We start from the raw sequence: 16,584 nt of genomic DNA on the forward strand, positions 1-16,584 counted from the left end.
TCCAGATGAGTGACCAGGGTAATTTTTTGGAGTAGCTATATAATATTATGGCATGTTATGATTAAACTTGCATAGATGGTGCATCTAAGGATGAAAACTTCCAGACTTGCTTTGGATGTTGGAAGTGACCAAAATTTTCTTGATTACTAAACAGGTCAAAAGTTTTTTGAGCAGGTCTATAATTAAATCAAACTTGCATGGCCATTGATCTTGGGATGTACCCTAACTAGAAAAAAAATATGATGTGAAATTTGCCTTACATGTAGATAACATTCGTCGAGGTGAGCTTCGTAATCTTTGATTACCTATGTTTTGGTTACCAAAAATATGGAGCAAAGACCCACTATACCTTAAAAATATACTTTTATGACATAACATTCGCATCTTTTCGAGAAATACTTGAAGTCCATTACCAGGTAAGTCAAGGGTCATATCACAAACATGATTCATCAGGACTTGTGTAGTCTAGTGGTAAGCGTGCTAGTCTTGAAAGAAAATGATACTCAGGATTTTTATTGCTAGGGTTCGAACCCCAAGAATACCATATTATTTTTTAATAAAAGAATAAATTTTTGCTGAGAAAATTTTCCTCGGAAAAGTTTTGTTTAATTTATCATAATTTCATTAATTTCAATGAGAACTTTACTCTAAATACTAAATTCACAAACTGAACATGATTTTTATATATCTGAAGCTATAGGCTTTCTGCGCGCTATGTTCGCCCATCTCCTTTGTTACCAATCATTTTATATAGATCCACCTTTAGTGCGTGATATGCTTCTGAGGTTCAGACGTCAATCTGGTACAATGTACATCTATTTACATCATTTCCTGACTCTTTCGACATTAGCTGCCGATACAGATGCTTTAAAACCAACACATTCCCGCGATTAGTATAATCATTATGGGTAATCCTACCGGAATCCATCATCTGTGGCTCATGTGGGATGAGCAGACGTATTAGAGAAGGTATAATTATCTCACCTTGCACTAAATACAAATGTCATAAAAAATTAAAGCTTTAAGAAATTAAATGCACTTTCTAATTAGCAAGAAATGAAAATTGTAAGGATTAAACAATCTTTATTCTTTTTTTTTTTATCCATTGAATACACGGCAGAAGATAATTTGAAAGAAATGTTCGCCCACTTTGAAATAACACAAAGTTTTCGGATTTTTTACGTTCTTGGCATTTTGGCAACATATATTTATGAATGAAAGACGGGTAAAAAAAATCTTCTATCAAAATATTTCAAGTAACCATTGTCAAAAATTCGTCAATTTGAATGGGATTTGTGGATGAAACCATTTAAAAAAGTATTGTCCACAAAAGAATAGAAATGTAATTGTTTTTTTTTAACGCCCCCGGTATGTTTGTATACAAATTAGATATATTTCTATGGCCTCCTCTGGCTGCGTGGGCAATTATAGACACTGGATATGATTAAAACAAATTTTAATTAAAATTGGCAGGTATACTCTGCTTAATACTTGCTGGTTTGAATTGACCCAAGCCGTAATGTCTAAGGGTGAATGTCAAACATTTCAAATCTTTTGTCCAACTTCAAAACTAAACTGACGCTTCATCGCAGATGGACTGATTAAATTTTTTTGTTTGACACATATTTATCCACCCGGTAAACATCAGATATATTTTATCTATTACCTTTAAATAGGTAATGTTTATTTTGCAAAGGACACTCGAGAGGTGGCACTTTTGGGATTTTCCATGTACATGTAGTAGTTTTTAAAAGATTTGGTCCTATTACAGTTAAGACTCGTCCGGCTAATTGTTATTCTAAATCCCATATCCGATTATCACGAGTAAAAAATATTTGTGTGAGATTTTGTTTTCCACTAGAAAATCTGCCGTGATCTTGAAAGGAATGTGTATATTGTTATGACAGTATTTTCAGCAGATTCACCAGTAACTGGAAATACGGCTTATCGATTGAAAGTCGGAGAAAATCAGGAAAACAGGTTGTTGAGTTACTGAAACCTTATCAGAAAGACGGTGAGTAGAAAATAACTGATATTTGTTTTTCGCTATCTGATTCTCTCTTATTCAGAACAAATAATGCAAATTCTCCAAGGTGTGCATCAGTAGAGTGAGTAGAATAATCCCAGATTCTTCCTGATTACTAATATGTCTGTGTTGCAGTGAACATGAGGGGTTTTTTTCTTTCTTTTTGAGAAAACCACATGTACCTCCGCCTCAATGTACAGTGTACTTGATTTAATTTAACGAGAATATAAATGTAATGTAAAGAATACGAGCCGTGTATTATTATCAAAAATAAAAAAAAAATTACGAAATTTTATTTATCATTTTTTAATAAACGTATTGTACATTGTAAGGTAGCATATCTTTACATGTAACAATAAACACAATTGTGAATAAATAAGCCTTGTTTACACCTGGGAGAATTAACGACACACGCAGGATAGACTCGTGTTAAGAAATTCTCCAGCCAGAAGTAGGCCTTTTATTTAAAGTTTTTATTTCATTTTACAAATTGTCCTAGCTATTTTAAACCCCAGTTCACTGAAAATAGCAAGTTGTAATTGAGTTCACTGTTGTGCACTGTAGTTAAGTAATCAAGTTCAATTAACTGGTTAAAAAAAAAGGTTTTGATGTAATTTTCCCGTTTTCGCAATAATTATGAATTTTCTAGAATACGAGTAATTATATTTTTGTATGATCACTTTCATACATATTAACAAATTCCAGAAATGACATATAGTTTCTGACCTCCAAAGTGAGGACCTGTTGAGAAAACTAAACCCACCGAAAATTTACCACAGCGTGTGGCTACTTCTATTGCTAAAACAGATACTTCCCCCGTGGTTACATACCATCTAATAACCTTTGTTCATTTTATTATGTCGTGTATAAGGGAAGACCACGATCTTTTGTGCTCGATTATCTAAGGAATCGGAAATTTACGTAATATTCTGTAATCCGTCGCCGGGTAGAGCCGATGTTGACATTTCATTTGTATGCTCGGCTACCCATTAGAAATTAACAGATACTTAAACTAAACCAGAAAAAAAACTAATAATGAAACGATGGGAATATGATTAATTTTGTGGCTTGACACTATACATTCACAGAATTTTGATCTTGACAAATTTCGGATTCTGTCATTTTCAAAACTGTTGCATCACTGAGATGTAGCAGAGGAAATCAATACGGAAATTGATTAGATTTGCCAGCTATATAATCAAACATTAAAACTGGGACGATTATAGGTCAATAATCCATGCTGCAATTTCTGTGTTTCAGATATTCAGTTATTTCTGTGACATTCGGCAAGCACCAGAGGCGACCAGATCTAATTACGTTAATTGAGTTTTGTGTGGAAATAACAACATATGATGGTTAATGCTGGATTGCAGAGAACGGAAGAACCTTGATGGTATTCCAGAAAAGCAGAGGGAGAGGGTCGTTGTCAGATGAGGGATGATTAGCGATATTGTGTGTGTGTTGCTTATCATTAACATAATGTAAAAGAGAAGAGAGGTGCTTCGCTGTCTGCTCGCCTGCTTTGTACTGATGTCAGAGAATGTAACCCTCCTCTGAACACAGACCAAGTTCTCTTGTGTTATATTGGTGTAAAATTTGAGTACTTGTTCATTTTGAGATTTATTCGATAAAAATTATTTTTCGTGAAACGTGGAAGTGATCAGTTACAAACCCGGATATAAGTCTGGTATTTTGATCCTGAAGGGATAGTTACAGAAATTACATGACGTTTTGATATAAATACAATCTCAGGATGAGTGATTTCGATGATTTTGATGATAAGGATATATTTTCGGACACGTTCGATTTGTTGGAAGACATCAAAGCCGCAGGATATGATCTGAAGAAATCGAAATTCTTTAACACTCCGATCGAGAAGATATTCGAGTCTCCATTTTTTACAAGAAACCGAAATCGGACTCGAGGAGATTCCTCAACATCAAGATTTCCAACGTTTTCGTCAAAGTCGTCAAAAAAGTCATCGTCGACGACAGAGTCTTCTGAGACGGATTCTGGTGACGAGATTTTCCATTCAAAATCCTTCAAAAGGTCGGATTCGACTTATTCTACTTCTAGTCATGACACGACAAGTTCCGGGGAGACGATGTCTGACGCTTCGTCCACTCGGAGTAATCCTAGAAAAGTGTCCATCACACGACAGATTCCAGTGCAGCATTACGTCACGTCAAATAAAAACTTTCGACCTGGGCTATCTAAGAACGAATCTGAGAAAAATGAAAAACGTCCGATGTCTCAGGAACTTCCAGTGCAACACTTTGTCACGTCAAATAAAAACTCTCAACACGAGGTATCTAAAAAGTTAGAACAAGATTCTGAGAAAAGTGAGCGACATTCAATGCCACACGAACATCATTCCCGATTAGAAAACGAGGCAAATGATAGGAGACATCAATCGATGTCTCCAAAACCAGTTTCAGTTTCACAAAGGCAGGACAGTTCGAGTTCACAGTGTTTTCGAACTAAATCCATAGATTTACTGAACAAATCTGAAGTTAACTCTAGTCATAGAGACAGGAGCAAATCGAACACGCCTGAATTATGTAATATTAGTCGATACGGACAGTCCAAAAGTCTTCCGGATGTATTAAAAAATGATAGAATGTCACTGCCCTCAAATGTTCCGAAGGTGGGTTGCGAGAAAGGGGAGCAACCTACTTGGGACGAAAGGCAGGGGCGAATAGAAGGTGCCTTAAAATGGCTGAGATCGGAATTGGTAGGTATCTTATTCTCTTATTTTAAATGGATATCTAATTATGTACGTAAAGAACGATATATGGTATTTCAACAAAAATAATCTAAATTACGATGAATTTTTTTTCAATATGAAACAAATCACATATGACATAGGAACGAATTTACGAATATAATGTTGTTTTGAAAAATTTATATAAATGGGTCGATTCTTTTTAACCTAAATCGTATTTGGAATATATCTCATTTGTCAAATTTTCAATCGTAGCACAATCTGGTAGCAGGTACATATTCAATTTCGGTTGCGTTTTGCATGCAAAGTGTCATAATACCATTTGAGGCTCGCCTTTCAATGACGTGACGATTTGATAGAATTTTAAAAAATGCTATTCATAATAAACAGATAAACGTTTATGTATTGTTAAGTGTTAGGAAAACACATGGAAGAAAACGACCCCGCTTACGGAGGTTTATTATAGCAAGTCGTTAAAATTTGAGAAAGTATTTAATCATTTCTGTATCTTTGACGTGGACAGGTGTGTCCTAGTTGAGGAACCCCGTATCAAGCCATCACTTGCAGGTACATTCGCCCTTTTCATTCAAAATGTCGATAGCACGCGTATAATAGATAAGGTATCATTCAATTTCTTCATTTTATTACATGACTATCTATGTCAGAAGAATCTATATATAAAACTAAAAATGGGTTTTTATGACTTGGCGAGTTGTCGGATTCGTCCTCAGTTCGCTGAACGTCGCCAGTTTAGGGGTGTGTATCACTCTGAAAGAGATAGGGAGTTGAACCCGTGCCAATCTGATCGTGTCAAAGATTCTACACACATTGTAAGGAAGGATGTTCCCTGCCACTTTTCCCCACTCTAAAAAAAAAAAAAAATCCAACGTCCCTTCCTTTGCATTTAAATTAACTTAATTTCTCTTCCATTGTTCGAAAAAGAGTTAAAATGATGCAACACAATAAACAAAGGGTAATAGTATGACACTTGCGTGCTGTAAGGGCGATCGTTATTATAAGAGAATTTGGCACCAAGACCCATTTTCACAGATGGATGGGCAAAGAGGTAGTTAACTTGCAAGATTGTATTTTCTAAAGATGAGACGCATAAAAAAACACCTCTTCAAATCACAAAAATTTGGTAAACGATGCAAATTAGGGCAGATGTTGCACATAGCCAAATTTTTATTGCCAAAAACTGTGTAATTTGAATTATTCATGACATTTTCAAATGATTTTCTTGTCATTTAAAATGAATTGCACAAATATAACACGCTGTGATGAAAACCTAAATTTGCACCCGACTAAATTTAGACCATTATTAGATTGCACTTTAGATTGTTCTTACTGTATATGTTGTAAAATCAATTTCCGATCCCTTTCACATAAATTTCTATTCTATATATTTCTTTCCATATCTTCTAAAAATGACAAATAAATTGCCTAGAACAGATTTATATTGTGTTTTTAAGGGACCTGTAATTAATACAATTTTTCAATTTTACGGTAGGGTTTGTTGAGGGCTCAGGATAAGGTGCTCCTGTCTCAGTTGAAGAGGTGCCAGGACACGATAGAGGTGATAAAGAAACAGAGGTCTGAGGAGATGGAGGAGGGCGAGGAGGAGGAGGAGGGGCACTGGGAGGACTGGGAAATAGCAGGTAATTATATAGGATCATAAAGTACTGGGTAATTATAGGACTGTAAAAGACTGGGTAATTATAGGACTACACAAGGCAGAGAAATTATAGTCTCTGTGTAATTATTGGACTACAAAACCCAGGGTGACAATGACAATGAATTTATTCTCATAAACTGACATTAAGTACAGTGTAGAGACAGATTACAAATATAGTTAAACATATGTGCATGCGTGAAACAGAAAAAGTACAAAGTCAAAAAACTAACAATGACCTAACCAGGAGAGCCAACTCTCTCACAGATAATTTTTATAAATTTACACAGTTTTATCAATTTAACTGTAGTTACAGGACTACAAAACCCCAGGCTGGGTAATTATTGCGCTGCAATAGTAATTTATAGGAATATAAAAGAACAGGTGGTTATCAAAGCAAACCCTGATACTACACATAATTATAAGAACCTTGCTGAATCTGAGAACAAGAAAATTCCTTGTTTCCAAATCAAGGATAAGAATCTTCTTGGGGGTAAAATAAAAAGAAGTTGATCAAAAACCCTTGCATATCATGTACTTGTATATCAAAAACAAGAGAGACAGTTTCCTGTAATATATTCTTTCCATTTTATATATTGCCTGGATGTTAAAAACCATAAATTGCAATATACCATGAGGGCAGAAAATTGAGCATTCCTTCATAGTCACAATAGAGATTTCTCATAAAGAGATCTTAATATGATATCTGATACACTGCCAGAGAATACCTGTGTTATTAAGAAATGGTTTACGTTTCCATTTTTCTGGCACAGTGTGTAATGAAGTATGGCAGTACACTTCTATTATTCTGCTACTAAGCCACTTCCGAGGCTGATACTCCTGTTGATAATAAGCCATATGTTATGTCATTTTGCAGCACTTCACATCGTACATTCCCATAAACCCATAATTCAGAAGCGAATTTTGCACTGCTTGAATTGAAATTTTGGATTGCTCACAGCTGACATGATTGAATGCCTATCATATTTTTTTCCCAAAATTTCTTTGCACTCAATCCTGTCATTTTAGTTTAGGCTTTTACCAATGAATATTTTTGAATATAGACTCATTATACTTTAAGATCCCAACTTGGAGATATGTCTAATTTGACCAAAATGGAAAGTAAAAGTTTAAGTGTAATAAATAATTATTTACAAACAATCTGATATTCTTTACAAAATAATAAATCAGGCCCAAAAATTAAAGTTAAAAAAAATAAGACTGCAGAATATCATCAAAGAATAGAACCTAATTTAAAACATTTTATGGTAAATCATAGAGTTCTCCATAATTTAAGCAAAATTTGCATTGTACTAATTTGAATGGACTTCAAATATCTTTTTTCCTTTACTTTCCAGAATTTGACAGAAGATGTAAAGAAGGGGAGATCATTGATGATATTTCTCCATCATTCACCAGAAAGACAATTGATATTCCCCCCAATGTGGCTGAGGTCACATCATGATGTCAGCGTGTTATGTAACACTACAAGGAAGTCTCAACTATGCTGCTACAGCAAAATATTGTGTTCATCTAAGACATGGCAAAAAAATTCAATTAGCCTCATATATCTAAAGAATTCAACTGATGCAGCTTGTTAAGCCCTTCAAGTGCATAACAGACAATAATGTTTTAGCTTTTGGACGCAGTATCACTCTGCAATGAGCTAAGCAGAGGAGCTCTCACCCATCATATCACACTTCAAAGAAATGTCTGTGAAAAAAATGTGAGATTTGTTCGATGGTAATTCAATGAGAGAAGCATTTGATGCATGTTTTTCAAGTCAAAAAGCATGGAAATCCATAATCTTCTATAAATAATTCATATGAAGTGATGTTTTCTAGGATTATAAGTGAAGACGGTGCAAAGCTTAAGTGTTTTCCATTACCAGATGAGAGAACTCTTTTACACAAGTGAAGACACCACTCCACTAGTGAAAGTAATACACTCCTCCAATGCAAATTTAATATCATGAGCAAGTTGAAGAGACAAATTCAGCATATAATAGCTTCAAACCTGGAGCATGCATTTTTTTTGTGGTATTATGCCATGATAACTTTCAGTGCCAAAATTGTAAAAAAAAAATTATTTTTTTTTAAAAAGAAGGAAAAGAAACATTACAAATGTATTGTAATGCTCAAGAATTTCTATAACTTCAAATCTCACTTGAGCCACCTTTTATAAAAGCATATCATAGGTTGATATTTATAAGGACTCTGGATTCAGCATTCTTCTCATATAATATAAAAATTTAACTTCATGTGTATAGAAGTCATTTAAGCAGAGTATCAAAAGTCTAATTTTCAGGACAATGCCAAAGAAATTTATACTCAGGACTTCATCTGAAGTACACCTATTTGATACTTGTCATATTTTTTTTTTATACATTTGTCATTCAATCCATAATGAAATTAAAAAAATATATATGTTTTTTAAAAATAGCTTTTGCATTGTTTCAATATACTGCTATATCAGTTGCAGCACATACTCAGTTTATTTCTGTCCTTGAAGAACGTCAATGTAACAGGTGTTTTGTTGTTGAAAATGGAATGTTTTCATCTTTTTTGTAAAAACATTAAAATACTGAAAAAAATTAAACAACAATTTTCTTGATTTCTTGTTGTCTTTTTGCTTTAATAATCAATATGCTGTCCATTTATTATGAGAATATTGACACTTATTGCTTTTTATATCAATACAGATTCCCCTTAGGGACAAATTGATTTTTCCTGCTCATTTAAGCCTTTTTTTTTTAAATTGCAAAATGTACACAGAGACAATAAAACAGTGTTCCATAATTCATAGGGCAAATATAAATGTTCATTAGAACATAGCTCTTTATTGATCTTACCTCAGCAACAAACAAAAAGAGAAAAAAAATTTCAATATATCTAAAAAAAACATTATTATGGTAACTCACTGCTAAAGTGTCGATGCATTTTTTGAAATACAGATCTTCAAAAACTACTACACTGGTGTGTTTAGAATGGGCCCCTCCATAAACAGAAATCCATAATCATGCACCACAATTATATTTACATCCTTCCAAAAATTTACAGGTTGGTACCTCCTTTCAATGGCTCCAATTCAGGACAACACAAAATGGTTTCCAGGAAGAAAAGTTAATTTAAAATTGAATTTAGTTCTGTGTCATCTCCTACATAAACATGTCATCATATCCTGGGGGTGGCATGTGGTCAGGATCTGGACTGAAAGACAAAAATTTAGAAATATGTGAATATCTTCCACATTTTATACATGTACATGTTAATCAATATCATATACATTTATTACAAAAGAAAAATCAGCACAATTGTAACAATATGACAGGGTTGTCCATACGAACTGAAATAGCAGGGTACTTTAAGGAAGTAGAAGAGGAACTAGGGTTCCTCCCCTAACGGGGTTGAGGGGGAATATTGATGATGATAAATAAAAACTCCTCGTATCAATATAACACATATAATAATTGTATATAATAATATAATATCAATATACATGTATTGAAAAGAAAGAACTGCACATTTGAACAATATGATACATGATAATGAATAAAAACTCCTTTGTATGGTTTGAAGTGCACGGTGCAGAAGACCCCATAACATTACCCAGTATCATATGCAAGCCTTATAAGAAACATGAACATCAACTCAAGATCTAGTATTAATGACACTTTCTCTTTTATTGGTCTGTCATGCTGTCATATGATTTGTAATCATCTTATAAGAAGATTATATAAATATTCTTACCCTGGTCCTGTTCCTGGTGGTCCAAAGGGATCAAATCTGGCACCTGGTGGTACAGCTCCCCTGATCAATAAAATAGGTCATGAATAAGTAGATCAAAATTATAACAATCTTTTTGTATACTGCAGATACCTTGCAATAAATCACTTCAAAAATTCTATTATAACAGAAAAATAAAGGAGAAAAATTATTAGTTGGACTGGGAACTAAACTTAGGACTCCTGCATTACTATTCAGGTGCTCTGAGTACTGAGCTATCAAGGCCAATATCTTATCCACAGTTTATACAGCCCAAACCACTACATCATACATGTAGTACTAATAAATACTGGTACAGTAACAATATGGTAATTATATCCTAAGTTTAAAATTTTCACCATACATGATTTCAACTTGCTTCAAATTCACCTAAAGCTGTTTTTTGCTAGAAAGTTGAAAATCTTGTCAATATATGAAAAGTTGCTCATAAAAGATTAGGATAAATGGGGTGACAACATCCCAGCAATTAGTATTATTTAGGTTTTTTCAAATCACATCTACAGTGTAATTTGAATATGTGAATGTAACAATTCCCACAGAAAAGTAATGTATAGCTTCCCTTACAAAGAAAGACCTACAGTCCTACAGTATACATTTATCATTATAACCAATATAAAAATATATATAAATAAAATAAAAACAAAGAAGCTTTATTTGAAATAGCTGATTGAAAATTTGATGTTTTAATGGGGTGAAATATTGTGACCACTCACGGAGGGAGCCTCCTAGGTAATCCTGCACTGGGATCAGGTCGCATTCCTGGTATGGCGCCCGATCTCATGGGGTCAAAAACCATTCCTCCTCCTCTTCCTGCAGCAAATGGGTCAAGGTCACCCCTTCCAATTGAGAAAGGGTCATCTGGTTCATTCCTTTACAAATACCAAGAAAATCTCACTTTTATCTCATTTACACAGCACAAATTTACATGGGTACAGTTACTAAAATAAAATTCACCACCAAAACAAACCACTGGCAAAGTGCAGTTGCTTTAAGAGTATTTATTAAATGAGCATTTAAAATCAGATGTAAATAAATCAGGAAAGAGTGAAATTCAACATTTTTTTCACCTGACATTTCACTTATTTTTCAAGCTACTCTTACAAAGAAAGACAACTCTGCATAAGGATACATACCAACCACCAGGTGCTCTCTGTGGAGGTCTTCTGGGAGGAACTCTGAGTGGGTCATCATCCTCTAACCTTGACCTTTGAGTCCTTGACCTTTCCTGACTTGTGGAGGGTTGACTACTACTTGGAGGTTTTAGTATTGGATCCACAACAGTGGATTTAAATAGGGAACAGAGTTCATCCAGCTGTTTGTATGCTCTGAAGAACAAAAAGAGAATAAGTATTTGCTGAAATACATTGTTTTATACTTGTAAATGTTACAATAAATTCTTTACTTTTTTTAACAATTTGTTTTTAACCATGTGTGCATCTAAAAGTGATGCTCTATAAGTAGTCTCTGGCAGAAATCATCAAATTAATCCAATTTCTTTAACTACCAGCCAGTACCAAACAAATTTAAAATCATGTAAATGATCAGATATGCTATACCTGATAGATATGGGAATATCATCGCATAATGTAGATTTTAATACAAAGTATTATATAATTTTATTGAAATTTATCAAACCTATAGAGAAACAATAAAGCTCAATGTATGATGGCTGTGACAATACATGTAACAGTTACCGGTACTTCTCATGGATCCTCAATAATATATGTACCTGGTCGATATATAAATAGGGCGAGACCAGTACCTCAGAGACAAAAGTATCAACCTATCTTCCAAAAATTATGATAAAATTTATCATTTTCCTCAGATAGAGATTTGAGTTATTCCATATATACCCATCATAAGATTCCACACTTCCAGTTGTGTACTCTGATGTCCTGACATTTAAACTCTCTACAACGTCTGTCCCAGCTTTCTGTGAACAGTTAAAATACATCCAATTAATTTTTCTTTATGAATTTAGGGTTAAATTAAAGAATTATGTGCAATAATACTTATATCCTGGTGTATTGTGGTTCACTGACAAAAAATATTGTATTGAGATTTTTTTTATAGTACCCATGCACTAGTAAAATACTTCTAAGAGGCTCTGAGTCAGTATTTCTAATTAAGAATAAAATATAAAGTTTTGATGTCAGAAACATTTGCAATCCTGCCAAACAGCAAGGCAAAAGCTATTGTATGGGTGCATTTTGGAGCATAACTGTAATTAAGTCAACAATAACTTTTTCAATGCTCCAATAATCAAAGATTTGGGGGTGGGGTGTAGTTTTTGGTCTGTCTATCCCTCTCTCTGTTTGTCTGTAAGAATACAATGAATGCATGTGTACATTTACCTTCATAGTTAATTGTAGATACATGTACCTGTATTGTTTATTCTAAAATCCCCCCTCCCCACTTAAGGAAATTTCAGTTCATTGCAATAGAAAAACAAGAGGCCCAGGGGCGACATCGCTCACCTGAGCACTGTGGCTACGAAAAAAGCAAAAATCAGTTTTAGTATTGAAAAGCTTAAATGCATGCATAGATGGTCCCAACCTACCACTAAAAGGGAGGGGGGGGGGGGGTTATGAATTGAACAAAATTGAATCTATACTAATTAAGGATGCTTGCATATTTTTTTGACTGACACCTTTTTTTCCTACAAGTTTGAACTTTCATTGTGGCCCCACCCTACCCCCAGGGGGTCATAATTTGAAGAAACTTGAATCTACACTATCTGAGGATGCTTCCATATAAATACAACCAATCATGGCTTTGCTGTTCTTGAGAAGAAGATTTTTGAAGATTTTTCCTATATATTCCTATGTAAAACTTTGATCGTCCACTATGGCCCCACCCTACCCCCGGGGGTCATGATTTGAACAAACTTGAATCTACACCATCTGAAGATGCTTCCGTATAAATATGACCAATCATAGCTTTGCTGTTCTTGAAAAGAAGATTTTTGAAGATTTTTCCTATATACTCCTATGTAAAAATTTGATCGTCCATTGTGGCCCCACCCTACCCCTGGGGGTCATGATTTGAACAAACTTGAATCTACACCACCTGTAGATGCTTCCTTGTAAATATGACCAAGCATGGCTTTGCTGTTCTTGAGAAGAAGAATTTTTAAGATTTTTCCTATATATTCGTATGTTAAACTTTGATCGTCCACTGTGGCTCCACCCTTCCCCCAGGGGTCATGATTTGAACATACTTGAATCTACACCACATGAGGATGCTTTCACATAAATATGACCACTCATTGCTTTGCTGTTCTTGAGAAGAAGATTTTTAAAGATTTTTCCTATATATTCGTATGTTAAACTTTGATCGTCCACTGTGGCTCCACCCTTCCCCCAGGGGTCATGATTTGAACAAATTTTAATCTACACTACCTGACAATGATTCCACGTGAGTTTCATCTTTCCTTGCCCATTGGTTCTTGAGAAGAAGATTTTTCAATGATGACATTAATTTTTCTCTATTACGTAATTATCTCCCCTTGGAGGAAGGCATGGACCTTCATTTGAACGTACTTGAATCCCCTTTATCCAAGAATACTCTGTGTCAAGTTTGGCTGAAATTGGCCCAGTAGTTCTGGAGAAGAAGATGAAATTGTGAAAAGTTTACAACAACAGACAACGGACAAATTTTGATCAGAAAAGCTCACTTGAGCCTTCGGCTCAGGTGAGCTAAAAAGGCTGGTATCATGAAGATTCCATCCGCATGGTAAAGAAAAAAGATTTTTAGATGATGAACAGTAAAGCCATGTAATTGTTTGAGAACAGTGGCACCATCCATAATTTGTTCAAGTAGGTAAGGGTTTAGCACTTATAAAGACAATTACGATGGAAAACTTCAAGAAAAGAATATTTATCATGCACACATGCTGACAGAATATTAAAGACTGATTTTACTAAGGATTTAATTGAATAGTTATTTATCATTTCTAGTGTAAGAGTAATTTATCTTTATTTTGACTATTTTGTGGAATGGAAATATATAAATTATCTTTCCTTTCAGATGATACTTTGAAATTTTTTTATTTATTCATCTGATTTGTCCCTAAAGAATTGGATATTCCACCCAATGAAAAAAATTACTGTAAAGTGTAAACCAATCATTATTTAATTGTGACAACTTCTAATCTTGATTTGTCAGTTTGAAATCTATAAGTGACTATTACTGGTAAAGTTCAAGACTGAGGAAACATTCTTCACAAATACAGTGAATACAGTATTTTCTACAGTAAAATATTCTCCAAGTTGATTGATACATGCATGTACCATGAAATGGACCAAGAAGTCCTCATCAATCCGAATAACTTTCAGGATGTACACTGCATCTTTCTCATTTTTTGATGTGTAACGCATGGCATAAAAGTCTGGGGTGGAATTCCAGCCAGCAGGCAAACTCTCTGACGCTTTCTCCGTGGCATTACTTGACTTCTGTAATAAAAATTTACAATGACATGGCCAACTTCTGAAACAAGAACAAAACAAAACAGAAATGTAGAGTGCTGCTCCCTAGAATACCTTAAAAAATCATTTTAAATTTGCTGCTTCCTGTCATATTTTGAAAAGACAGTCCAAATTTAATAGCATTAGCATGCACAGTGAGCTCTATAGAATGCACATGCATGAATAAAATAAGGAAATTCAAGTTAAATCAATATATCTGCAATACTGTCTCTAAATTTATAACAAGATTATGTAAAAAGAAAAAAATTATTAACTTTATCTGATAGTAAGCACAGTGAGCTACACAAAGCTCTGCTTGCACTGTGAGCTCTGAAAGCAACAACAGCCCTGGGCAATGAAAAAATTTGGACTGTGCACACTGATCAAAATGAAATGTTTTTTCAAAGTTAATTCGGTACTCAAAATTCTTTGTAAATTGCATATGGCTGCACAAACTACTTCTCAGTACATGTATAACCAATCAGAGTCCAAAATAAACCAGACACTCACCTTGCTTTAATGGAAACTGCAGATTGAAACAAGATTAATTAATTTCTTATTTTAAAAATTTGCACTTTGTAGGCCCTAGACTATTATAAAAATGCAACTAACATACAAATGATATGACATCACAGTCTAGACTGAGTGCTTCAGAACTTTAATCTTCCAAATTTCTCATAACATTAGAAGAGAACAGGTGGATCTACAATATCTAAGTTGAACATGATTGTATTTTAAGGTATTTTATTGATCCAGTAATCAATACACAATTGTGCTTGCCCCAATGGTTGTACCAACAAGCATAGTATAATGATACTCTCTTAATAATACAAATAAATAATAGCAAGCGCAGCGAGTGGCACAACACTGCAAGCTCTTAAGGCTATGCCTGCATGGGTGAAGAGAAAAACTGTACTGTGCACATTGAAATCCAAACGATTTTTCTTTCACAGAACCTTGAGACCCACAATGAAACAAGAATGCATCTCCCTGCTAACTATGTTTTTGCAGTAACAACAATAGTTCATGAATAATTAACTCATTGATTTAACTTTTAATGGATATTGCAGAGAAATAGTAGATTAAATGTTTTTTGTTGAACAATATAGATGTTCCAAATGTCTCGTACAGTTTGAAGAGGCATGATGATGTTTTCTAAGTTAAAAGTGAATAGGTATCCAGTAATATACAACTGCGCTCACCCCAGCAGTCGCACTGTCAACATATTATGACTTAAATACTAAGAATACTGCATCTTTGAGAAAGCTTGGTATGTAAGTTATGATAAGTCATAGTCTACACATTTTCTATTCTATGTGCATGCCCCTTTTTAACATTCTGATGTAACCTGCTTATGAAGATGACACAATATAAATTACATAACTGTGCTCATGGGCACTTGTGTTAATGTAAATAGAGCCAACAACATACTCATATTTGCATTAACTTCCAGTGACTGTGACTGTGTGCTGGCTCCCAACTGTTACGTAGTGGAACATTTTATAACTAAAGATCCATTATACCATAGTTTTCCATTACTGAATATACTACATACTTATATCTTAGTTAGTACACGCTAACGAACATAGTACGAGCAAAGTTGGGAGAAATACTTGGAAATGTTCTGAAACTACGAAAGTGAAAGTAGACCATGAAAACGCAGTTATATTTATCTTTCTTAATCCGTGTTGATTTTACCTCTTCTCCATTTCCCAGACATTTAAAACCGTTCGATATTAACTCCCAATGAAAAACAGCAATCAAAGCATCCTGACTTGACTTGAGTTGACTTTTTATGCTGTTGAACAGAAGTTCAAGACCCGGAGAGGCCATTGTGAAAGTAGTCTCTAAACCAAGATGAAATCATTTAATACCTTTAAAATATGTAATGTCATTGATCAAAATTTTAA

General features: G+C 34.2%; 2 protein-coding genes across 3 annotated transcripts; one reads left to right on the forward strand and one right to left on the reverse strand.

Moving 5' to 3' along the window:
* Positions 1-1,960: 1,960 nt before the first annotated feature.
* Positions 1,961-9,036, forward strand: LOC133183288 (uncharacterized). 2 transcript variants are annotated; one of them, XM_061318258.1, is made up of 4 exons: positions 1,961-2,014; positions 3,287-4,760; positions 6,262-6,409; positions 7,782-9,036. In XM_061318258.1, the coding sequence occupies exons 2-4, from the start codon at positions 3,780-3,782 to the stop codon at positions 7,886-7,888; spliced, it is 1,236 nt and encodes a 411-aa protein (XP_061174242.1). In that variant the 5' UTR covers positions 1,961-2,014; positions 3,287-3,779; the 3' UTR covers positions 7,889-9,036. The 2 variants fall into 2 exon arrangements, with proteins under 2 accessions (XP_061174242.1, XP_061174234.1); XM_061318250.1 differs by lacking the exon at positions 1,961-2,014 and having other exon boundaries at positions 3,169-4,760.
* Positions 9,037-16,517, reverse strand: LOC133183305 (proteasome inhibitor PI31 subunit-like). The gene is made up of 7 exons (XM_061318268.1): positions 16,373-16,517; positions 14,501-14,662; positions 12,062-12,141; positions 11,342-11,533; positions 10,922-11,077; positions 10,173-10,232; positions 9,037-9,632 (listed from the first exon to the last, which is right to left on the reverse strand). Exons 1-7 carry the CDS (start codon positions 16,505-16,507, stop codon positions 9,581-9,583), a joined length of 837 nt encoding a protein of 278 aa, XP_061174252.1. The 5' UTR covers positions 16,508-16,517; the 3' UTR covers positions 9,037-9,580.
* Positions 16,518-16,584: the final 67 nt, after the last annotated feature.

Source organism: Saccostrea echinata, unplaced genomic scaffold (genome assembly GCF_033153115.1).
Source record: "Saccostrea echinata isolate AGI-Se365-2 ecotype Australia unplaced genomic scaffold, CSIRO_AGI_Sech_v1 ptg000001l, whole genome shotgun sequence".
NCBI classification, from domain to species: domain Eukaryota; kingdom Metazoa; phylum Mollusca; class Bivalvia; order Ostreida; family Ostreidae; genus Saccostrea; species Saccostrea echinata.

Coding starts and splice junctions, on each gene's coding strand:
- LOC133183305 (XM_061318268.1), bottom strand. CDS start 16,507: ATGGCCTCTCCGGGTCTTGAACTTCTGTTCAACAGCATAAAAAGTCAA. Junction 12,142..14,500: donor ACTTCTTGGTCCATTTCATG/GTACATGCATGT, acceptor AACTGTTCACAG/AAAGCTGGGACAGACGTTGT. Junction 9,633..10,172: donor CCACCAGGAACAGGACCAGG/GTAAGAATATTT, acceptor TTTGTCTTTCAG/TCCAGATCCTGACCACATGC.
- LOC133183288 (XM_061318258.1), top strand. CDS start 3,780: ATGAGTGATTTCGATGATTTTGATGATAAGGATATATTTTCGGACACG. Junction 4,761..6,261: donor AATGGCTGAGATCGGAATTG/GTAGGTATCTTA, acceptor ATTTTACGGTAG/GGTTTGTTGAGGGCTCAGGA. Junction 6,410..7,781: donor GGAGGACTGGGAAATAGCAG/GTAATTATATAG, acceptor TTTACTTTCCAG/AATTTGACAGAAGATGTAAA.